We start from the raw sequence: 23,792 nt of genomic DNA, 5'->3' as shown, positions 1-23,792 counted from the left end.
ATGTGTTTGTAACTTCAAATTCGCAACCTTGTCGCATTTTTTTCGCTTGTTTTCATTTAAAAAGATGCTCAATCTTTTATATTGCGAGCAAACTTTTTTTTCTCCTTTGTATCTTATTGAGTATAAAATTCACCGATTAATGCCCACACAGTCATGATGCTCAACGAATGCGTTAATTTTAGAAAGAAGAAAAGGCAAGGAAAAAAAATCAGTCGAAATCTTCATCTCGCGAAAATCGCAAGCTTGCGATTCATCTTATTTAAGTATTTAGTTTTAGAATTTTTTCTCATTAAAATTAACTTTTAAGTTTGTTATATTTTTTGTTAAGTTCTACATAACGAAAAAGCAACGAAAATCGAAATTTTACGAAATAAGAATATTTTTAAACGCATCTGTGAATTGTGATAGAAAATTGCACTGACTGACTTAAATTAACTGCAAAGTGTAACTGATAAAAAGAAGAAGGAAAATTCTCAAGGAAACTTCGGCTAAAAACAGCAGATAAGAGACATTTGGGAATTAATTTTGATGTTAAAATTAGAAAAGCGACTTCAATTGACATTTTTGTCGCATTGCATTGCATTGTTTCGCGTTCTCTTGAAACTGGAAGTGACTTTTTTTTGTTTGTGTGACTGAATTAAAATTAAGACTAAATTAATTAGTTCAGTGGATCAAAATTTCCACAGTGACTGTGTGAAAAAGAATAAATAAATCAAAAATCATCAAAATTTTTCAGAGAAATTTGCGTCATTTGCACTTGTGATCTCATTTCTCATAGTGAACATAAAGAAGTTGAGAGAGAACCGCACACACAAAAAATATTCATTATCATCTGTGAGAAGAAACAAAAAAAAAGTAAATAAAATTTGAAAAAATTAATTGCTTAACATTTTTGCCATCATTTTCATCCTATAAAACATTTTTTGCGTAAACAAAATTGGCAATAAATCAGCTTTAGGGTTATAATTTACACAAATTGATATTTTAAGGAATTTTATGGCTATTTTGTGAATGATCGTGAGAATTTCTAATAATAAGAAGGAATTTGAACGGTAAAGAACGTAAACTCGCGTGAATTTCACAACATTACGGTTGATTGATGAACTAACATGAACAGAGGACTTTTGTTGTTTCTTGGGATGTCCGATTTTTGTTATTTTTCTGTCAGGATTTGTATTTTTTTTTTCGACAAACTACAACGTTTTCTCATCTAATATTGTTATATATACTTAATCACTTACTTCGCCGACCAAACATATCAATTGAGATCCATGGCTTCCCTAAGTTGGCACCTAAAGTTGAATCTTTCGTTGATTTTCATCTGCTAATTTCCATTACCAAATACAATAATGTCTATATCGATAGCTTCCTTCCAAGAGTTCTTTGATCGTCCACGAGAGAATGTAGTTAAGTGATGGAAGGCAAAATATTAAAAATAGGCCAAAAATCCAGACCAGTGTTTCTCTATTCCTAATCCAGATTAATTGAAATCTAACCTCATGTCAGTGTCAAGTCGAGCTGCGGCTTTATTTTCAACCATTTCTCCGTTGTGTGCTTTCCGGGGAGTAATTGAACCCTTGAAAATCATTAGGGTTATTAAAACAATTTTGTTCTGTTCTAGACTCATCAATATCTAAGTACCATTATACTATATAAATATACGGAAATACTCATCGTCATTTTTGTGATAATTTAATTAAGTCTGACTTGTTTATTGCACACTTGAATTAATCATAATGAATATAATACTCATTCATATGGATTCATATCTGAGAGATTCCACAATTACTCATGTCAGCTATAAATTTTGCAAACTCATATTATTCATAATATGACGCCTCCATGATTTACATAATACCCTAACAGACAATGAGCATGATCAGATACGATATTTGTGATGATGAAATGGAGTTGTGATCATGATGAATTTTCATCATCACTCCATACATTATTTGATGACGGTACGGTACCGACGCGATCGCGCTTTTGTGATTATGATCACTGATCATGATCATAATTGCGTCTGATTACGATCATAACTTGTATGCAAGTGCAAACTTGCATGCAATTTTTTCACTTTCATAGTCACTGATCGTAATCAGACGCAATCATGAACATGATCAGTGATTGCAATCACTGAGCGTGATCAGTGATCATGATCACTTCGGGTTAGTGATCATGAAAAAACAAAAAAATTAATTAAGTTAACCAATTTTTTTTTGGTGTTAGTTGAATTTTTTTAAGTATTTTTTTGTATGTGTGTTAGTAGAAATTATTAATTTTTTTTCTGAAAATTTTAAACTTAGAATTTTTTTTTCGGTCACCCATCTTATTGCTGCGTTGCTTAACTTTCGAGATCTCACGTTTTTCCTTGAAGCCACCATCTGTAAATATATAATAATAAAAATATGGCAAAAGACATATTTAAATTATTATATTTTTTGATGATGCAAATTTCAAGAAGTAATGTTACTTTATCACTTTGGATACCATTCGGGTTTTATTAGTTAACTTAATTAACTTTTTTACTTTTCATACTCACTGATCATGATCAGTGAACATAATCATGTGATTATGAAAAAAGTAGGGTTCTAGAAATATGTGTTTACATGTGCAAGCATACATATACATTTGTATGCATACAATTTAAAATTAGTGATTCCTTAAAAACCATTTTTCAGTCAAATAAAGTAAAATTCACGGAAAAATGGATTTATTTAGGTTTTTCATCCTAATTTGAGAAAAATGATACAAAACCTTACATTTTATAAGGTTTTCTTTTTAACTTCAGAAAATTAAGGCAGAAAATCAATTTTTGAAGGGTTTTCTTCCAAGCATAGGAAAATCGATAACAAAAATGTATTTTCAATCGTTTTTCATCCTAATAAAAATCTTGCAAAAAATTAAATTTTCTCAAGTTTTTTTTTTAACATTCTTTTTTTGATAAGTGTTAATGATCACACTCAAGCTACGCTCAGAGACCACAATCAGTGAGCATGCTCAAATATTAATGAAGTGATCATGCTCAGAACACATTTGATTATGTTCATTGATTACAATTAGTGAACATGGTCATATGACTTTGAAAAATTTCGAAAATTTTTGGAAGTGATTATGCTCTGATTACGCTCACTAATTACAATCAGTGAACATAATCAACTTTCACGCTCATTGATTACAATCAGTGATCATGATAATTTAAAAATGAAAATTTCCAGTAGTGATTATGATAAGGTCACATCTGATTGCGCTCATAGATCGCGATCAGTGAACATGATCAAATATTTTTGGAGTGATCGTATTCAGTTGACTGCTGATTACGCTCAGTGATCATGATTAGTGATTATGATACGGTGATGATAAAATTTTTTCTGAGTGATCACGATCAGATACGATACTGATTGCGATCACAAGCTGTGATCATGAAAAAGCACTTTGTGATTGCAATGCGATTGCAATCACAAACTAGTGATCATGATCATTGTCTGTTAGGGATAATTGCTCGAGGGTCAAATTGACAACTTTAATTATATCTGAATTTATTGTCCAACCTAAATATTTCAAACTATTAAGAAAGGCATGAAATTAAAAGTCAGTTGCCAATTGAATAAATCAGAGATAAAATCTTAATTTAAACGAACATTATCCCGGAAAGCACACAGAGGAGTAATGGCCAAAAATTCGGCTCCAGGTCAACTTGACTCTGGAATGACGCCGGATTTAAATGAATCTGCATTGAATCTTGTAACATTGGCATGGGACCGAATTTAAGACCATATCTAAATCATGTGCTTTCCGGGTATGCTTGCGTATCAATACGCTAATTTAAGAAAATCGGAATCATCTTTAACTTCTTAATACAGACAAATTTTGGTAAAATGAATGAACACAAAAAATAAATTTTACTACACATTTGTCGGGGATCACAAATGAACAGCGTGAACATGATGAATGAAAGAACAACATCAAGGCTGACTGTTTTTCGAATGAGGATGACTTCATTGATCGGAAAGAAAAATTAAGAGACTGAATGACCAATTAATTTTGCGCGTTTTTGTCGTTAGATTGAAGAGAGTTATGGGATGTTAACAGAAATACGTTTGAGGTGAATTGTGACATTATTTAAAAATTTACCAAAATTGCAAAAAAAAACAGACACAAGAAAAAACTAAAGTGCTGATGGAGAAAAACGGAAAAGCAATAAAATCTTTTTAAAAATTTTCATAAACAAAAATTTTTGAGTAATTTTTCATCTTCAAAGTGCAGTGGTGGGCAACCTGTGAGCCGCTGGTGCCAAAAATTCTTGGAAATGCCATGAACCATATACCATATGTACGGTTTCGGTCAAGGCTTACCACCAAGATGGGGCGCAAAAAATGAAACATTTTCCAGCACTGTCCCAGTGGCACCAAAATTGTTCCTCACCTTCAACTATAATTCTCAAAAGATCCATTAAAATCACATCTCAAATTTCTCATCTGTCAGACACACCAAAGTACATAAAAACCTCAATTCATAATAAAGCTTTAATCTGCGAAGTAGGAACAAGAAAAATCTTCAATTAAAATTTCATGTAAATCATCAATTCAATGTAAATCAAAACAAAATCCCAATTTCCTCTGAACAATCGAAAGAAACTCATAAATAAAGTTAAATATGAGCGAGAGGAAAGACTCATTACATATTGAGATTAATCAGCATCAGCGTACCGAAATAAATAAAACTCAAAAAATCGTTCTTCTTTTTCTTCTTTCGTGAATTCATTATTTTTTTCTCATTTCATTTAATTTATTTTTGGCACGCCATCATTGTGATGTGAAAGACATCTGTAAACACACAAATCATCGAAAGACACAGATATATGAGAGTATTAAGTACACATGGATGATAGAATGAAGGCGTGAGTGTTAATTGTTAGATGATACATCCAAAGCTTATAAGTCCAATTGTTTTGAGTACATGAAAATGACAAGAGCTTCATTCATCTCATTTACATTATGATCATCAGGTATGACCGGCGATTAGTCACTTGTTGACTCGTTGTTCTGTTATTCCTGCTCATCATATTTGGATATTTTCTTAACTCTACTCCTCCGCTTTTTCACACCGATTATTTGAGAGCGTATTTAAGTGAGTTAATAGGTGAAATTGGAAATTGTGACTATGGGATTTTGAATATTTGATTGCTATTAAATAGTTTATTTATTGAAAGTTGGATGCAGAATCTATTATTGTATGGAATATTAATGTATTTTGAAGGTAGTGATTGTTGATATTATTGAGATGATTCACTTGACATTGGTAATTGTCAAGCGTTAACTTGTGATCTGAACAGATAAGGAGCATACTCTAGAGTCATGCTAACTATATTGAGCGTGTTTATATGGCCTACTCATTGTTTGTTAGGATGATAATGCCAGATTCAGACGCCATGTAATCTGCACATGCGATAAATCACAATTGATTTGTACGTCCAGTGAAGAAAGTGATATGAGTATCCCTAGATTATCACCCTTATTTAACCAACCTCTAATTAGATTCTTGATCATTATTTTCGGCATTAATGGTCTCGTCTCCAAAAATTCAAAAGAATTTGGAATTTCTCGGACAACCTTCATTCATTAAACTAGAACGGTCACTTTACCTTGCCTTTTCACTCAAACCAGTTGGTCTTCCTCACTTGTAGGACGGTCATTTGGCCTTGTCTTTTCACTCAAACCGGCTGGTCTTTCTCACAAAACATTTACATTCACATCTACCTAATCAGTCAAGATGTCAACTAATTTGCCAATTTTCAACCTTAAAAAAACTTTTTCTTCTTCATGTTCACAAGCTTTTCCAACTCTCGATTTTCACATTTTGTCTGTCCGGGTTTGTTTACAACTAAATCTCACTTTTTTTGCCATACATTTTTCATGGCCATGCTTTTCATCATTGCCTTCTGTATTTGTACATTCATTTCATATTTTCTATTTCTTCTTCATTCCATTCGTTTAAAATAATAAGCAATTGTCGCAAGTGGCACTTATGAATGTCTGTCGAGCGATCGCGATCTACATACCGATTAATTGTGATTTTAATAAAGATTAAATGACATAACTTAATGACACGAATGAGCACGATTACAGCAGTTGATGGAACAAGAAGTAAAAAAACAGAAAAATTGCGGAAATCATTTAAATTAATTAATATTGAAATGACTGTAATTCACCTCATCTGTTGAGCTACTGTTAGCTATTGTGACTGTAAAGTTTTATTTGTGAAAAGCTTAGCGAAAAAAATAATTTTTTTGACGGATTAATTCGTACGCAATTCGACCGCCTTAAAAGTTATTCAATTTGCTTAATTTTATTGTCCATCGAAATATTTTGATTATTTAAGGCCGCTTTGCGACAGATTAATACCATAATGACGACCATATGTAACACATATATGACAATAGCTGTTTAATGAGGTTCATGTGATGCAATGTAAAAGTTTAATCTTAAGTTATTGTCAATTTAGTATAAAAAGAGTTTTTGGAATGTGTGAAATTTCACAATTTAGTGTGGATTGCTGGTGGCATGTAATGTAGATTGAGGTGTATTATGGAAGGTGGAGGGTTAAATTGAATGACTAAATATTTAATCAGATGAATAATAAGATCGGAAATGAATATTGTATTGAAGCAGTGCTGTCCAAATTGTGTGAACCCAAATTTTATTGGTAATGTCAATCGTATGACGTGTGTGGCTTCGGTTGTGCCTTACTAATAAAATGTGTCATGATGCTAAAGAGTTTGGAAAACGCTGTATTAGAGTCTTCAATTAAATAAATAAATAGATAGGTCAGATAAGTGAGATAAATGCTAGAGCATAACAAAATGAGGCTGTTTATTTATTACGTAAAGCGAAAAATCGACTTTTGGGCAATACCCACCTCCCTTCATAATCTCTTAGTATTGAAATTTACATTGAAAATTATCTTATCTTACTCAATTGGTGTCGGACTCTGTAATGGAGTCCAGCACACTTTGGATTGAGGAGTAACAAATATTTGAACCACACAGTCCTCCTCTTCTCCTTAGGTGGCCCTAATAGCATTACGTAATATTTGAACTTCTCCTTTATAACAAATTCATTTTTATAAAGAAGCAACGAATGCACAAAGTCAGCTTCACTCAAAAACACACATCAGTAAATTAGAAACTTTTTCAACACAATGAGTCGATAAATGTTTAACATTTAGTTATAGAATTAGACGTTTCTAAAATAACCATTACGTAAGTGGCTTTATTTATGGTATTTAAAACACACAGAGATGTTCAGCATTTTATGGCAATTTGCAAGTGTCACGAATTTCAATTCAATTTATATTGTAGTAAAAAGGCGTAGAATGAGCTGCTAAAATTTGTGTATATTTCGTAATTGTTGTTTTGAATGAGCAACACAAAAAACGGCTTAAAATGTTATAGAAAATTTGCAGCACTGACATTGACCAAATGAATGTGATTTATTAATTATTTGGGGATTGTCTTTCAATTGGTCATGAAAATTTTTTAATTGACACATAAATTAGTTTATGTTGAAGTTAGTGTTTGATCATCTTAAAGGGCTATAATTAAGTGAAGCTTTACGAGCTTGTAAATTGCCATTCAAGGAAATTGAATGCACTATTAACATAGTTTTTAGTTAGCATATGTTTATAGATGAATATCATTAAATGGTCAGTCACGTCTCGTCAAATGACTGTAATCATAAAGCTTACATTTTGCTTGGATTTGATCAATGACTCGGAACTTTAATGTTTTATTTTGCAATATTTAAACAGGATTTGAAGAGTTCCACATCATTTAATTTAATGCAAAATATCGTAAATTTTTTAATGGATTTTTCAGTCAAATCTTTCGAACATAGACTGTAATTTTAGATTTCCATATGATTATGTTTACATTGTTCTTGCCAATTTCCTCATCACATGCCTTGACATGGCAATTTTTGTCTTTAAAGATCGTCAAAATTAGTGCTTTAATCTGAGAAATTTTCAAATGAAGTTCACCACAAGACAATGAGCATCTAAACATAGATGAACGTCCTCATAAGTATATTCATAAAAATGCTTCTGGTCTGTTCGGGCTTAAAAGTAATTTTGATGATCTTTAGCTACATCAATGTGTTGATTTAAATAATAAACATTTAATGCAAAAAAGATGTTAAATGATAAACAGAGATGATTTGCAGTTTATATTAAGTTATAAAAATAAAGTGCATCTTCATCAGAAAAGCTGTTGCAAGGAATTCCTAGAAATTATAGGACGGAATTTCAATAAATTCACAAGAATTATAAACTGTAAAAGTAAATAATAAACAATATTGCACTTCGGATTAAGTCATTTACGATGCACTTATAAGGAAACTGTTAAAGTTAGGATAAAGTTTTATTTTACTCGAATAGCACAAATCGGATGATCCATCAATAATCCGCCCTCAGGACGGCGTAACTCCAACTTGGTACCAGACATGGCTTAAACCTGGTCGATTAACAGATTTGTCCTATTCGGTGTTGTTATTTCTGATAAAACTTAACTTCTGATGAATAAAGTTTACTTTGTGTCCATAAGATGATAGAGTTCATCATTCTACTAACTTTAATTCTATCCAAATATTGAATCAGCTTAAAAAGGAATCGGATATATTGAAATCAGATACATTATCTAAAATGGGAATATGCGCTGTTATTTTCAAATTTGATTTTTGTGACTAAGAGTGTCCATAATAGTGATGGACTTTGAAGCTTTGATGATGACCTTGCGGTTCTGTTAGAACAATTTTTGAAAATGCTGTAAACACAAATTAAAAACCCTAACAGGCAAAGAGTAAGCAGTCAAGAGCTCAAATATACCTGTATGCTCGCGAGCGTGCTTTAGGCTTACTCTGCTCTTGAGAGAATCCTGTGTGCTGCAGCACTTTTGTGTCGTGGAAAGCCTCAATTATAAAAATTCCAGGAAAAATTCTCAGATAATAGTTCAATATTTGAGAAGATTTTTTGATTTTTTGAAATTAAGAAGATGTAGTATTGGGTCAAATCAGATAGACCTTTAAGACCCTTACGATAAATATGTATATACCTAAGTATCAACATATAATTAAGCTATAAAAGTACATAGAAATTATTATTTTCTCTTAAAAGGTTCACGCTATGTGAAAGAACTCTGAACTTATTTATTCAACTAATTAGCCTATAATGCCTTCTCTATTGACTATCGGTTGATAAAAATTCCATTATTTCCCTTTGCCATGGATAACAAAAGAAAGAGAAAAAAGTACACAAAACAAAAACTAAAAAATTTCGCCTCATTAAAAAAGCTGAATGAGCTCAAAAATATGAAAAAATGTTATTAGAAGTCATTTGAAATTGGTAGCGTGCGCGGTGCTGCCTTCTCCTTTTTATTGTGTATATTTTTCGTCTATTTTTATTTCTCATCTATTGACACTTTCTCTCTATTCATATTTGTAAGATATACTTTTCTTTATGACAAATAAAATTTGTTTAACTGCGTAGATTCATATCGGAGAGTAAATATTAATAAAAATATATTTTTTTGGCAACAAGATGAAAATTTATCATAAAATGAATCGTTTCCCATTTTTCCATTTCTCTACTTCCATTCAGTTTCATTTGAATAATCAAATATTGCACCTTATAAGTTATTTAACATATTCATTTAATAATTTTCATCGGGCAACACAGGCGGAATGTGTCTTAAACAAATATGAAGATCGTCGTGCCTACCCGAATCAATTGTTTGAATAACAATATTAAGGATGAGTCATCCACGCTTCTTCTTCAACTTCTACATCTTTTTTTTTCTTCTTCTTGATGTTCGCTTTCATAATTCTTCGATCTTTTTTTTTGGCTTGTATTTCATGAAAAGTGGGAAATGTTAGACTTATGTCTGGGTTTTTTGGATTCACAGTTTGTTTTAAATTATAGATGAAATCAGAATTAAGTTTGATTCCTTTATAATGACTATCAAAGCAATGTTAGTTTTAAATAGGGCTTGTCAAGTTTTTGGCACACTCTACTTAATATGGTGGCTGTACAGATTAACTGTGATCCATGGCCTCTCTTAGTTGGCATCCATTTGAAGCTGGTTCAAACGCTAGCTGCGTTTTGTTAATTCCCAATACCAAATGCTAAATTGTCTCAATCAACAGCCTCTTTTCAAGAATTCTTTGACCTCGGTCGCGTTCATTTGTCATCTAAAAAATCAGAATTAAAGATTTTTGAAGATCTGATATGATTCTGTGTTGGCGGACTATAAGGATCAGAACAGGATTCGGAAAAAAATGAAAACATCAGCCTGTAAAGCGCCTATAATGTAGTGTTGCAGTTTTTGGACAATTTGGTTGGCATTTTAGATGTGCAAGCCTGCTGTTTTTGACTGTACCATATAATGCGTCCAAGTGTGCAGGCCTGCATTTTTGAACGAACTGTATAATAACTAAAACTGCGCTTTAAACTTTTCACTTCATGATCTCCTTTTACTTGTTCCATTCAATAAACATTTTTTCAATATATTGTATAACTTTTCCTTTGAAGTTATCGTTTAGAACACCAAAAAGCCTATCTCTATAGTTATTACATAGAATAAACGATTTTCTTCATCGCCATCACAGTTAGATGACAATAAGAGATTAACTCACGATGCTAACAAATTCATGATGATATTATGTATGTACATAAAGTGGAAATGTTTTATATGTATGAGAACACGAGAGGAAGATCCGATGATGATTATGATGATTATGCTTGTTAAGCATTATTTTTCATTTAAAAAAGTGAGGCATAGAAAATTGATAGATTGATCAGTTGGCATGGATAGAGAATGAAGATGATTAATTGGTAAATTAAATTATGTAAATTACTCGTGTGCGCTTGAGATTCCCTTACAAATTATGTTGCCCTTTTGTTATGCTATGGGCTTGAAATCTTAATTGAGCATTCAAGGTAGATGGACGGAGATAAAAATTAAGTTAAAGAAATTAATTGTAGGGTTCATGTTACAAATTACTGTTTGCTTGGACTTACAAATATTATCTGATGATGTGTGAAATATTTTTTTAAGTCAATGATTATCAATATCCCGTGTTGTTCGGGATCGTGTGGGGGCACCACTAAATTGCCCTGACGACACCGTGATGGCTGATTTTGATCCAATTTAAGGCAAATAATGCGGTTCACAGCATTGTGCAGCACACATTTTTGTGTGGGCAATTGATAAATTAATAAATTATCGGATGTTCCATGCATTCTCGAAATCAGGAACTTGACTACATATTTAACAACATAATTTCATATTCAAGTTCCAAAATCAACAAATACAAATTAATCTCAACGATCATTCACAAAATTGTTATAGATATATTGTATGTTCATCTATCAAACACTCATAATCCACCTAATCACTTCCTCTCATACTTAAATTAATATTTAACTTCAGACAAATAGCCATAAAATTTCCATACAAACTGGATTCTTTCACTTATAAAGTATTATTGAAAAAAATAATTTTAATCTTTAATGAATCAAGAGAGAGAAAAAAAGTTGTGAGCTTTTGTTGTTTGATGAATTATTATGATGATGCCGATGTTCTGTAAACCTTCACTTGAATTTTTTTCTTGATTTAATAATTATATTAAGATAAGTGTTAACAGAAGACTTCAGTTTGTCTTGTTGATGCTTGGTTCAAAGTGGAATAGTCGGCTCATTGTTCCAAATTTCGACACTGGGCTGACGTGACTCTGAAATGTGACTGGATTGTAACGGAATCAGGCATTACGAATCACGATGTCCTGAGTGATCATTCGATGATCATATGAATTTTAACTAATTTAAACATGAATTACCTTCTTACTTACTTACTTACTTCGCTTGTCATACAAATCAATTGTGATTCGTAGCCTCCCCCATTTGGCACCTAAATCTCTATCGCTGACTTCCGTCTACCAATGATCAATACATTGTCTCTTTCAACATCCTATTTCGAAGAGATTGTTGATCGTAGCCGAGATCGTTCAGCATCTAAAAAGTCTGTTTTAAAGATTTTATGTTACGGAACTTCAGGTATATTACAGGTCTTACTAGGGTTGCTTTGAACCATCTTCTCATTTAATAATTTATTCGATACACACATGGTGAATTACCTTAAATCAAATGCGCATCTACTTTTCAATCATTCATCAAACATTCCAACTAGAATCTTCTTCCAATCTTTTTCATCGTCTTCATGCATCCATTTTTTTCATCAATTTCGTGCATGAATAGATTTTTCAAAAAAAAATATTCTTTTTTCAAGTAATAAAAACATTAATAATTTTGTTTTCTTTTCCTCCAATAATAAAGGATCGGCTGACTTGCTTTGAGAATTGAGAATAAAACTGTGTATACACACGTTGAGGCAATCCCAGAATTTTATGATTTTTTTTTTTTCTACAAAGTTAATTGAGTTCAACGTCTTAGTTTGTTGTAAGCATTCAAGACGATCATTGTAGTACGTAACTACATAATATTCTTTTTTAAATAAATCGATTCGCGATGATGGAGATGATAACGAATACCGACGGAGATTCTAATATGGTTTGTAAGAAGCCACCATTGCCACCAACAAAGTCAAAAATTCCATTTAAAATCACCACTGACAAGATGAAGTCACAGTGTCAATGGAAGATCGATGAGGAGAATGCTCAACAAATTCAAAAGTTGGGGGCAATAAATGAAAAGTTAAATCTCGAAATTTCCGATGTTAAGAAGCAATTGCATCATGAGAGAAGTGCTGTCAGAGAATTGAGGTAAAGGTTTAGTTATGAGGATGCATGTGAGGTTCTAAAACTATAAAAAATTGGGAATTTTTGGGTATTTTTTTAAATCAAAGTAATCATTGAAATATCGAAAAACAAATCACAATAAGCATATTGTTTGATTTTAATATTTGTTTGTCTATAAATTGAGTTACGTAGCATAATCTAAAATTTTGGAACCTTTTTCATCACTCGATATGTCTGTCGATCAATTCATATAAATATTCACTAATTTATTTGTCTCCTTTTCACATCCAATAATATTTAGAGCCACACATGACAGTGAATATCGGAAGTTAAAAAACGAGACGAAAAAGCTACTGGAAGTGATTGTAAATGTTAAAAAATCAGCAGCAAATAATTCAAATAAATTCAAAGCTGAAATTAACAAGCTCGCAGAGGAAATGACAACACTGAAAGATGCCAAGAATGTACTTGAAAAGAAATTGAAAAACTGCAATTGTACATCCGCTGGTGCTATTACTTCCATGGTTACATCGAAAGGAAATAAAACAATTTCAAACGAACAAACAAAAGTCGATCAGATTACGGCAACAGCAAAGGCAGAAATCCAGAAACTGGTAAGTCGTGATTAAATTTTTGTAAAGCTTATTTTGGATTTAGAATCATAATTCACATCGCAATAAATATGTTGAGAATGGAGGAATGTTTAGAATTGGATGAAGGGAATTGACTTCATAAAAGCTGAAATTAATTGAAGATTTAAACTTCTTTTATTTAGCATTTTCTTTTTTTCGGGTTAAGCAGAGTTGGCAAATGAACTCTAGAGTTTAAAGACCAATTAAAGTTAAAATGTTCATCTTTTGTGAATCTCAAATCAGTGAGTCAAAGTTGCTCGATTGGGGAATGCTCTGATCAAGGGGTGAGAGCTCTACTCTACTCATTGCAATTTATTGCACTTGACCGTGATTTCACTGCACTTTATTGCAAATTCAGCACTTTTCTCTACTTTAGCGAAATTTATTGCACTTTGTTGCACTTTATTGCACTTTGTTGCACTTTATTGCACTTTGTTGCACTTTGTTGCACTTTATTGCACTTTGTTGCACTTTATTGCACTTTGTTGCACTTCATTGCACTTTGTTGCACTTTGCTGCACTTTATTGCACTTTTCTCTACTTTATTGCACTTTGTTGCACTTTTTTGCACTTTGTTGCACTTTTCTCTACTTTGTTGCAGTTTATTGCACATTTCTCTACTTTTCTCTATTTTGTTGCACTTTTCTCAATTTTGTTGTACTTTGCTTTACTTTGTTGCACTTTATTCTACTTTGTTGCATTTTATTGCACTTCGTCCCTGGCAGAGAAACCATGCGGTATCGGCGGTATTTGGCGGTATTGTATTTTCTAAGATTTTTTCTTTCTAATATTGGGAAACCAAGGTGGGAAATAGCGTTTTCCGGTAGTTTTTCTTTCTGGAGAACGGAAAGCTATACGAAAATAGTCATTTCCGAGGGTTCTCACCCCATTATAGAAAAATTGAGGCATAATTTGACTTTTCCAAATGTTTGTCACCCTAATATAGAAAAATTGAGACGAAATTAGAATTTTCCGAAAGTTTTTCACCATAATATAGGAAAATTATGGCGAAATTTGGCTTTTTCGAGGATTTTTCAACATGATATAGGAGAAATTTGGTTTTTTTAAAGGTTTTTTACTCTAATATTGGAAAATTTAGGCCAAATATAGGTTTTCCGAGATTTTTTTTACCCAAAAATAAGAAATATGAGGAAAAATTTTGCTTTTTGGAAGGTTATTCAAATATAAAGCATGTACAGTGCAGTAAATTATCGTAAAGTGTAGTAAAATACAACAAAATGCAGTTAAATGCAATAAAGTAAAGTAAAGTGCAGTGAAGTGCAATAAAGTACAGCAAAGTGCTAAAGTCCAATAAAGTGCAATAAAGTGCAACAAAGTACAGTAAAGTGCAATAAAGTGCAACAAAGTGCAGTAAAGTGCTACAAAGTAAAAAGCAGCAAAGTGCAGTAAAGTGCAGTAAAGTGCAATAAAGTGCAACAAAGTATAAAGTGCAATAAAGCAAAGTGCAGTAAAGTGCAATCAAGTGCAGTAAAGTGCAATAAAGTACAGGAAGTGCAATCAAGTGCAGTTTAAGTTCTGTAAAGTGCTCTAAGTGCAGATGTTTCAAAATAATGTAAAATTTTTCTGAAGTATAATTTTTAAATTTGAACGATTCTGGAAGAAAATGTCATATCTACAGTGAAGCGAATATTTCTGTGAAGAAAGCGACTTAGCATGCAAATTAAACAAAATTTGGAAGCATTTTGGTTGCTTAATAAGACAAAAGTATGTTGGAAGTTCAAAACAGAACTGCTTAGTTCCAATAAGCATTTGATTGACGACTGAAACAACAAAATTGTCTTTAAATGCTCATAATTCATTAATGGACTGGTGAATATCCGAAATTCTTTCAGGTTTCTTAAGTATGAACAAAATGCTAAATATTGGAAGCAACAGTTCTGTCCTTTCAGGTCTGTCACATAATTTATTGTGCTTTCAAATTTTTGTAAACAATCAACTTTTAAATGAATATTTTTTCAAAAATACAACAGCTAGAAATATGCAGTAAGTATCAAAAGATCAGATTTTCAAAGTTTTACCAGCCAGTATCTAGTAATCAATGGAGAAATTCATAAATTTTGACAAAATTCAAAAAAAGTTTTTTTGGTCCACATAGAAATTGAAATTTTTTTCGCTACAAAACATTAAAACTTAAATAATATCAATGGTTGCTGACATTGGCTGAAAGTATTTTGAAAACCTGATCGTTTAGTACATACTGCATATTTGTAGCTGTTGTCGTTTTTAAAAATATGAATTTTTAAATAGATTGATTACAAAAATTTGAAAAATGAAAAAAGATGTTACAGGCCTAAAAATACAGAACTACTGCTTCCAATATTTAGCATTTTGTTCATACTTAAGAAACCTGAAAGATTTTCGGATATTCATCAGTCCATTATTGAATTATGAGCATTTAAAGACAATTTTGTTGTTTCAGTCGTCAATCAAATGCTTATTGGAACTAAGCAGTTCCGTTTTGAACTTCCAACATACTTTTGTCTTATTAAGCAACCAAAATGCTTCCAAATTTTGTTTAATTTGTATGCCAAGTCGCTTTCTTCACAGAAATATTCGCTTCACTGTAGATATGACATTTTCTTCCAGAATCGTTCATTTGTACAAAATTTTTATTTTTGTGACATATACTATGAATATTTGAGTGTAAAAAAATGTTTTATAGCATTTAAAAATTTTAAAAATAAGTTTAAAATTGGTTGCACTTTAGTCTGAAACATCTGCACTTGCTGCACTTCAATGCACTTTAGTTGCACTTGATGCACTTTTTTGCATTTTACTGCACTTTATTGCACTTAGTGCACTTTACTGCACTTTACTGCACTTTGTTGCACTTGATTGCACTTTGTTGCACTTTATTGCACTTTGTTGCACTTTATTGCACTTTTCTCTACTTTGTTGCACTTTACTGCACTTTGTTGCACTTTATTGCACTTTTCTCTACTTTGTTGCACTTCGTTGCACTTTATTGCACTTTATTGCACTTTATTGCACTTTGCTGCACTTTGTTGCACTTTGCTGCAGATTTTTGCACTTTTTGAGGAGCTCTCACCCCTTGGCTCTGATAGTTTGGTACCTAATAGCGATCTTGTGATCATTGGTTCGAGACTCAGCAGAGAAATTTGTCCTTTTTCGAACTATATGTAGCGCAAACGAGCCTCACAGCCTTCCTTTGTATAAGCTACAGGCAAAGGAGTGGGTCTATTGAGTGCAAAGAATGCCTGAATTCACATACTCCATTCATATCCATTGTACCTTTAAACACTTCTCAAAAATCCACAAAAAGAAGAACTAAAGAATTACTTCTTTTATCAAAAAACACTAATCTCATTTTTGTCAGTGAATCTACGCATAAAGAAGAATTGTAAAGAATTCCATTTTGGATATAGCAAATAAGGTATTAGAAATTGAAAATAAGTTAAGATTAAAGATTTTATGAGAACCCTGTTCACATGAGAGAAATTTTTGGCAGTTGAGACTTGATAATTAGGTTATTGGCTTAAAATTGTGATGAGAATTGGGAAGATTACTTGATGATCGGTTGTTGAATGTTGTGAACCATTAATAACGATAATTCAAGTAGTCATAAATTCAATACCAATATTGGTATTAGAAAGTTAAAGGTACAGTAAGTAACATACATAAATTCTTGTTGAATACTCCCAATTTTTGGATTATACTTATTATTTATGTCGTAAATCGAATTTCGTGAATCATAAAATGTATGTGGATATGAACTTTTAAGCCCCAAATTTGATTCAGGCAGCATCGTCATTAATGATTTCATGCCTCATCCTGTTTATCAGAAGGTTTCTCATAAATTTAATAATTTCTCCTTGCCTACAAGCCCTCCTTCTACTCCCATTTCCTCTTATCAATCGATCCATATTACATGCTTGCTTCCTAAATGATCATAATGAATTATTTTTTCTATCATAATGATTACTTCAGGCCAATAAATATCGTTTCATTACTTTATTACCTTATTACGGAGGAAACAACTCCCAAGCAATTGTTATGATTGCAAGAGCATATAAAGCAGGAAGCGTGAAATAAAATTCTACGTAATACAAAGAGACGCCTTCTGGTATTAACACTATATCATAACTTAGATTGCATGTGATATTTTTGCAAAATTGTGAAAAAGTTGTGCAATTTTCTTATTGTCTGCGATTTTATTGAGGTTTTGGGTATTAGTCAAGTGTTTTCAAGAACAACAATTTGTATGTTGAAGAACAGACATGATGTATGAATTAGCAAAGATAAATCAGAATATTTTGAGGATCCTAAGTGAATTCATAGCAGTTTATAAATCATTGTTCATAACCAAAGCCACATTGAAGTATAAAACATGTATTAACAGTCGCTATGACCCTCAGACTAATCAAATCAAGAGCTGACCTCATAAGGGTCTCTATGACTAATTCAATATCATTTTCTAAGCAGCCTTTTAATCAAAGTTGACTTAAATCCGTCAAATTTTCATGACCAAAACATATTTTATTAAGTCAGGTTCAATAAACAAAACCAAAGCACAACATAATCAGCATGCGAAAAGCTAATCAATTTAAACTGTCTTTTAGTCTATTCAAACTGACTAAATTATTTTTCACATGATAGACCTCCTTTCCTTAACCGTTGACACAGAGAGGTCAATGTTCAAAATAATAATTTACAATGGACTCAAACTGAAGCCTATAACTTGAGCTCATTTATCGTTTTGTATGCGAATAAAGTCAATCTCATTAATATGAACATTAACATGTGCATTGTAAGCAATACCATAATTGAAAAGGTTTATGACCAACCACAAGAGATTCTCGGGACATATCCAATTTGTTACGGTCACTTATCAAGTCACTTTAATCATTTATAACAGATTTAAAAATTTCTATCACGTTACATATTAATCAGCTGAAAGTTAAAGGTCATTATTTCGTAATGTATATAACCATATCAGCATGAATACTTTCTTTAATCTTATTATATGATGTAATGCTGCAACATTTTTACACGTAGAAAATCATTTTCTTTACGGGTAAAAGGCTTTCTTTTGATAATAAGATGAGGGATTATAGAAACTCAAGTGGGATTAAAATTAAATTTTTAAATTCAAGCATGCTCAATATAGTTCAAAATGATTTATTTATATTCAAAAAAAAATCAAATTTAAATGTGGGATCAAAAATATTTTGATGGAAAAAAATTCAAATAAAATCTGAGATTTAAAATTTTTAAAATTGACACAGCACAGATTGAAAAAAGAAATTGCATGTTGAATAATCAAATGACTTGTAATGATTGTCCATATGAAGTGGTCTTACGATGATCATGATCACACCAAACTATCAAAAAGTGGCTTAATAATGGATCTTACAAATTGACGAAGAAAGTGAATGAATGTACTTGTAATGAAGACTTATTTTTAATAAATTGAAGATGGCTATAAGTAAATCTTGAGATTTAATTCCATTAAGCACAAATTAAGTAGTTTCGCACTACACTTGACTATTCAGTTGGAATTTTAATGCGATTTTGAGGTAGTTTGTACAATTTAGTCGCATTTTGAAAAGATTTTCTAGGATTTAGAGCAATTGAAAGTTTTGTTTAATATATCAATAGATCAAAGAGAATTAGATTCAAATTTTTGGTTAGAAAAGAGTGAAAGTTATGAAGACATAATATTTCTTTTTATAAAGGATGACATAGATCACCTGACTATCTAAAATGCAAATTGTGTATGAGCTCATAGATAGGATGTTTAGGTAAATTCCGAGCGAAAGAGAAAATTCGGAAAATGCAACTTATTAGTGCAATTTAGGCATTTAAATAATTAATTTTGCTAAACATTCAGTCAACGTTGACCAAAAAACTGCCCAAACGCTGACCGTGGAGATCAATTTTTGGTACTCCTTGTTTTAATTTAAGAATATCAGCTTTTTAGGTTAATCCTTCGCAAAAATTTGGAATGAATTCATGAGGAAAACAGGCCGTCTCTTACTGTACCGAAACTTGCAGTTAAGGATAATTTTCGGCCGGTTTTTCACAAATTTCTTCAATATTCGATCCAAATTGGTGTGCGGTACGCATCCTTTGTTAACGAGAGCTTCGGCTCCGTCTCACTGTGTTGCTTGGATTGAATTGTCTCCATACCGAGAAGGTGAGGTTGATACATGTTAAAAGCTAACCTAAGCTAACCTAATGTACGAGATCAAGCCTAATTTGAAATTCTGGGCAACGTTGGATTAAGGAACGGGTCATAAACTTGAAGTATAGCGAGAGACAAAGGGACGAGAGCTACTAGATTACCTAATGATTGGAATTGGATAGAACGAACCTGAAAAGTATCACGTAATATACTAGATAGCCGCCGAAACGAGAGCCTAAATTTATTTGAAACCTAGATTTGAAAATTGTTAACTTGATCCTACATATCAATGTGTCTTAAAAATACTGTGTACCAAAAAATTCAACTGTATCAATCTCATTTGTAAATCAAAATACCTTTATGGTAAATAAAGAATACTACTACTACTAAGTGCGACATAAAGTCAAAATAAGAGACTATCTGATGAAAGCAACGCTAATGACTACACTAATCTTAGAATGCATAAGCATTAAAATGAGTATCAATGTAAATTTCTGTTCAAATTATCATAAAACAAAAGAAACATAAAAGTATATCTCAACATACAAATTTTCAATTCCACGATTTATCTTCCGAAACAAAAATTTTAATCTACAAATTCATGACAATATTTTTTTTTTTCGACTTAAAATCTGAGTCACCTCCACTTTAGAAATAAAAATCATATTCAAATACTTTAATATATTTAAGTAAACTAATGTAATTCACCTCTCAATCTGGTTTTATTTTATATATTTTTTCTTGAACAAGAAATGTAAATAAAGATTTTGAGCCGTCAAAAAATGAAATGCGCAATTCCCATAAACCAATTCCGATGCATGCATTATTCAACTTTATTAACCTTTTTTTTCTTCTTCGTCTTCCTCTTATCTTTATAGCTTGAAGAATTAAAATCAAAAGAACGAGAAATTTCCAACATGAAGAAGCAAATAAAGAAGAATGAATCTCAGGTGAGTGATTTTTTTTCCTTTTCATTCATAACATACATTTCAGTCGTGGATTGTCGGCGCATATTTCATTCATTTTCATTTTTATTCTTTAAAAGCATATTCAGTTTCAATTTTTTTTTCTTATTATGAGTCAGAGTCTCTTGGTTTCATAAGGTTTAAAAGAGTCTTGTTTTGGTTTCTGTTGTGTTAAATCTCTTAGAAGTTGCGGTTGTTCTCTCAACAGCCTTAAAAAGAGATTCAAACATAAAATAACAGAGAATAAGTCACAAGAGAGACTTGCGTTGTAATGTGTTAAAGAAAAGAAACAAGCCACAAGTGAGTGAGATACTCACAACAGCAAGTTGTTTGATCGAAAATTTCGGAATTCAGTCGTGAATTTGAGGTAGATTGGGAAAGGTGGAAATAAGACGGTTTGCATAGACAATAAAAAAAAAGAAATATTTTTATGCTGTCTCTCGCTTATTTTTTTATTGTTGTTGTTATTGGAAGTGAATAAAGAGATAAAGACAAGTACTTTAGTGCGGTGAAAGAACTGACCATTTATGAATAAGTTGAAAAGGAAAGAAGGCGAATAAAAATTAGAAATTGAAGCTTTTTGAATGCATAGTGTCAATAGTTCACGTTTTGATTGTCGATGCGGTCGAGTGAAAATTAGAAAACTTGTTGCTTTACTGTAGAATTTTCGAAAGCCTTTTTGACTTGATGGTGGCTTAATGCAGGCCCACCCAAAAATCGTGAATTCATGTCACAAATAATTGAACTCTTTTGCAAGAAAATAACTATTAATTAAGTATTCATAAAATTGTGTCAAACAATTGGACAAAAAAGTTTAAAAATTAAAGACTTACCAAAAATAGATGGACAATTGCCGCAATAGACACACAAAGAAAAGCAAATCGAAAAATACTTGCGAGTTGTGAAATTTTTTTAATATTGAAAATTCATTGCAATGAAATTTGAACCTTACGAGGTGCACGAAGTGAACAAATTTTAAGTGTAGAAAGTGATGAACTGAATGGAATTTTTTGACGAAAATTTTTTGTTGAATGGACGGATCATTTTCTGCTGAGTGCACATGTTATTGTGTTGATAATTGAGGAAAAAATTAAGTTTTCGTGTGCAATTGATACCGTTTAAGGATTATGTAATTTGAGAATGTGAAAAATTAAGACTAAAAAAAACAATTTTTGAAGCAAAATTAATCAGAAGAATTTGAAGATTTTTTGAGTAATTTAAAGAATTTCCCTGTGAAATTCAAACTTTGAAAAATTGTGAAAGTTAATAATTTTTTTTGAAAATACATAAAAAATTCCAAGAACATAATTTGGTGAAAAAATCGAGAAAAATATCGAAACATTAAGTTTAAAATAAAATAAGAAGAAATACTGGACTTATAAAACAAGTGACAAAATTAAGTGACAGCAACGAAATAATCAGCATCACAAATATCTGAAAATTTCCACCTATTTTCAAATGGATTTCTAATTTACGAAGAGAATTTATAGGAGTTTTAAAGCAAGGTAGAGGATCATTTTCTTTTTGGTGGTTGGCATACAATTTATTCATCAACTTTTTTGAACTATATTGAAATTATCTTCATACTTATGTTCTATCTCGAGTGGACAACTTGACATAATGTATAGCTAATAAAGTAGACCTAAAGTCGTCGTAGGACATTTTCTCCGGAACGATCCATAAAATTTGTCATTTTTCGAACGTAGGTCTAAGTTTTTAACTAGTCATTGTGTCATGTGTTATGTTGTCCACTCTGTTATGATTCTCATATTATACAAGTTCTATGCTGATAAAGTTCAAATGATAAATGAAGAACAGAAAAAGGGTTATTTCGAATAACGGAGTAGGACTCGAATTCACGTCCTACGATTTCTGGTCTCATGTATCAATTACAGAACTTTTGAGGGTTTGACGACTGTATGGTAAATACATACTCGTTATATCTAATATAATACTGATAGATCACCAGAGGAATTCCATTCCATAGTCGCATTAAGTTTTGATACCTAAAAAATCTCTAAAAGTATTGCTAAAGTCAACTATAGTCAGGATTTATGAAAGTAACTTAATCAAACACAAAACTTCCATCAAACCATTTATGCTCACAGAAGTTCATTAAACTCTGACATTTAAATCCTTCGAATTATTTCCAAAAGAAAAGTAAAAGGCTTCCAAAAATTAAAATGCAAAAAAAAATCTCCATTCGCACGTAAAAAACATTTCCTTTAGGTCTTTCATCTTCAATCCTCATAGCAATTCAGCATCAATTAGAGAGACTGATGTTAATAAAATTAAAAGGCAGAATGTACAAAATCATAAGCGGCAAATGGCACATGTAGAAATGCTACAATAATTTCTCATAACACTTTGTAACGTGCAATTTATATATTTTTTTCACTCTCCGTCTCTAAAGTCGTGTGTAAAGTGGAAGAAATCGAACCTGACGAATATGTATGTACATGAAAAATATCTTAAGACACTGCCTCGAAGCGCACAGCATTTATCGTCAATTTCATTCCGTTTTTTTTTTGTTACTATTATATTTATTTTTTTGTTGTAAAAATAAGGTACCTTTAGTGGAATCCAAAAGGAATTGGAGGAGAAAGTCCATACGCTGATATGTTGTTCGGTGTTTCCCATATATCGTTCGCTCTTTTTTGGTTATTTTTATGTATGTGACTGACTGACTGAATGAATATGTGATATACGAAAGTGAAATTTACCCAAAAATTATAACAACATATAGAGGAAGAAGAAATTATTCATAATAAGTGGAAAGAAATAAAAAGAAAATAAAGAAAAAGAGATCTCGATAATATCTCGGCTCATTCATTGTTATATTAAGCATGCTTAAAACACATATGAAACTGTATGAGGAACAAAAAAAAAATCAATCGAAATCGGTGATTAAAGCGATTTTTTGTCGAGTGGATCGAGGAGTCGATGATAATGTGATGAATATTCTTTAAAGATTCAAGTTGGGAGTTAAGAGGTTAATAAGGTTCAATTGATTACCGATTTAAGTTTCAAGAAATTTAAGATTTTATTGTTGTTTTATGGTATTCAGTAATGTTCATGAACTTTATGATTGTAGGGGCGTGATATGGCTGAAAATTCAAAGTCAAAGGCTTATGCCCGAACAGACTAGGACCATGCATATGAGTATGGGCACAAAACTGAGCATCTTGGATCTTAGGTTCGATAGCTTTCGTAGTGTCTAAGC

General features: G+C 31.5%; 1 protein-coding gene across 2 annotated transcripts in view; it reads left to right on the top strand.

Annotated features, from left to right (window-relative positions):
- The first annotated feature begins 223 nt into the window (after positions 1-223).
- Pif1A (PFTAIRE-interacting factor 1A) overlaps positions 224-23,792 on the top strand; it is a 62,612-nt gene continuing 39,043 nt past the window's right edge. For both annotated transcript variants that reach the window (XM_070636562.1, XM_070636561.1), the window contains exons 1-4: positions 224-855; positions 12,385-12,830; positions 13,108-13,420; positions 20,483-20,554. In XM_070636562.1, the coding sequence (XP_070492663.1) occupies positions 12,577-12,830; positions 13,108-13,420; positions 20,483-20,554 (639 nt within the window). In that variant the 5' untranslated portion in view covers positions 224-855; positions 12,385-12,576. The remainder of the gene's footprint in view (positions 856-12,384; positions 12,831-13,107; positions 13,421-20,482; positions 20,555-23,792) is intronic.

The sequence above is a fragment of the Chironomus tepperi genome, unplaced genomic scaffold, assembly GCF_022539635.2.
Source record: "Chironomus tepperi strain 1889 unplaced genomic scaffold, CSIRO-AGI_Ctep_v1 contig_128, whole genome shotgun sequence".
Classification (NCBI taxonomy): domain Eukaryota; kingdom Metazoa; phylum Arthropoda; class Insecta; order Diptera; family Chironomidae; genus Chironomus; species Chironomus tepperi.
Note: the sequence above shows the minus strand (reverse complement) of the source record. Positions and strands in the feature narration are given on the sequence as shown.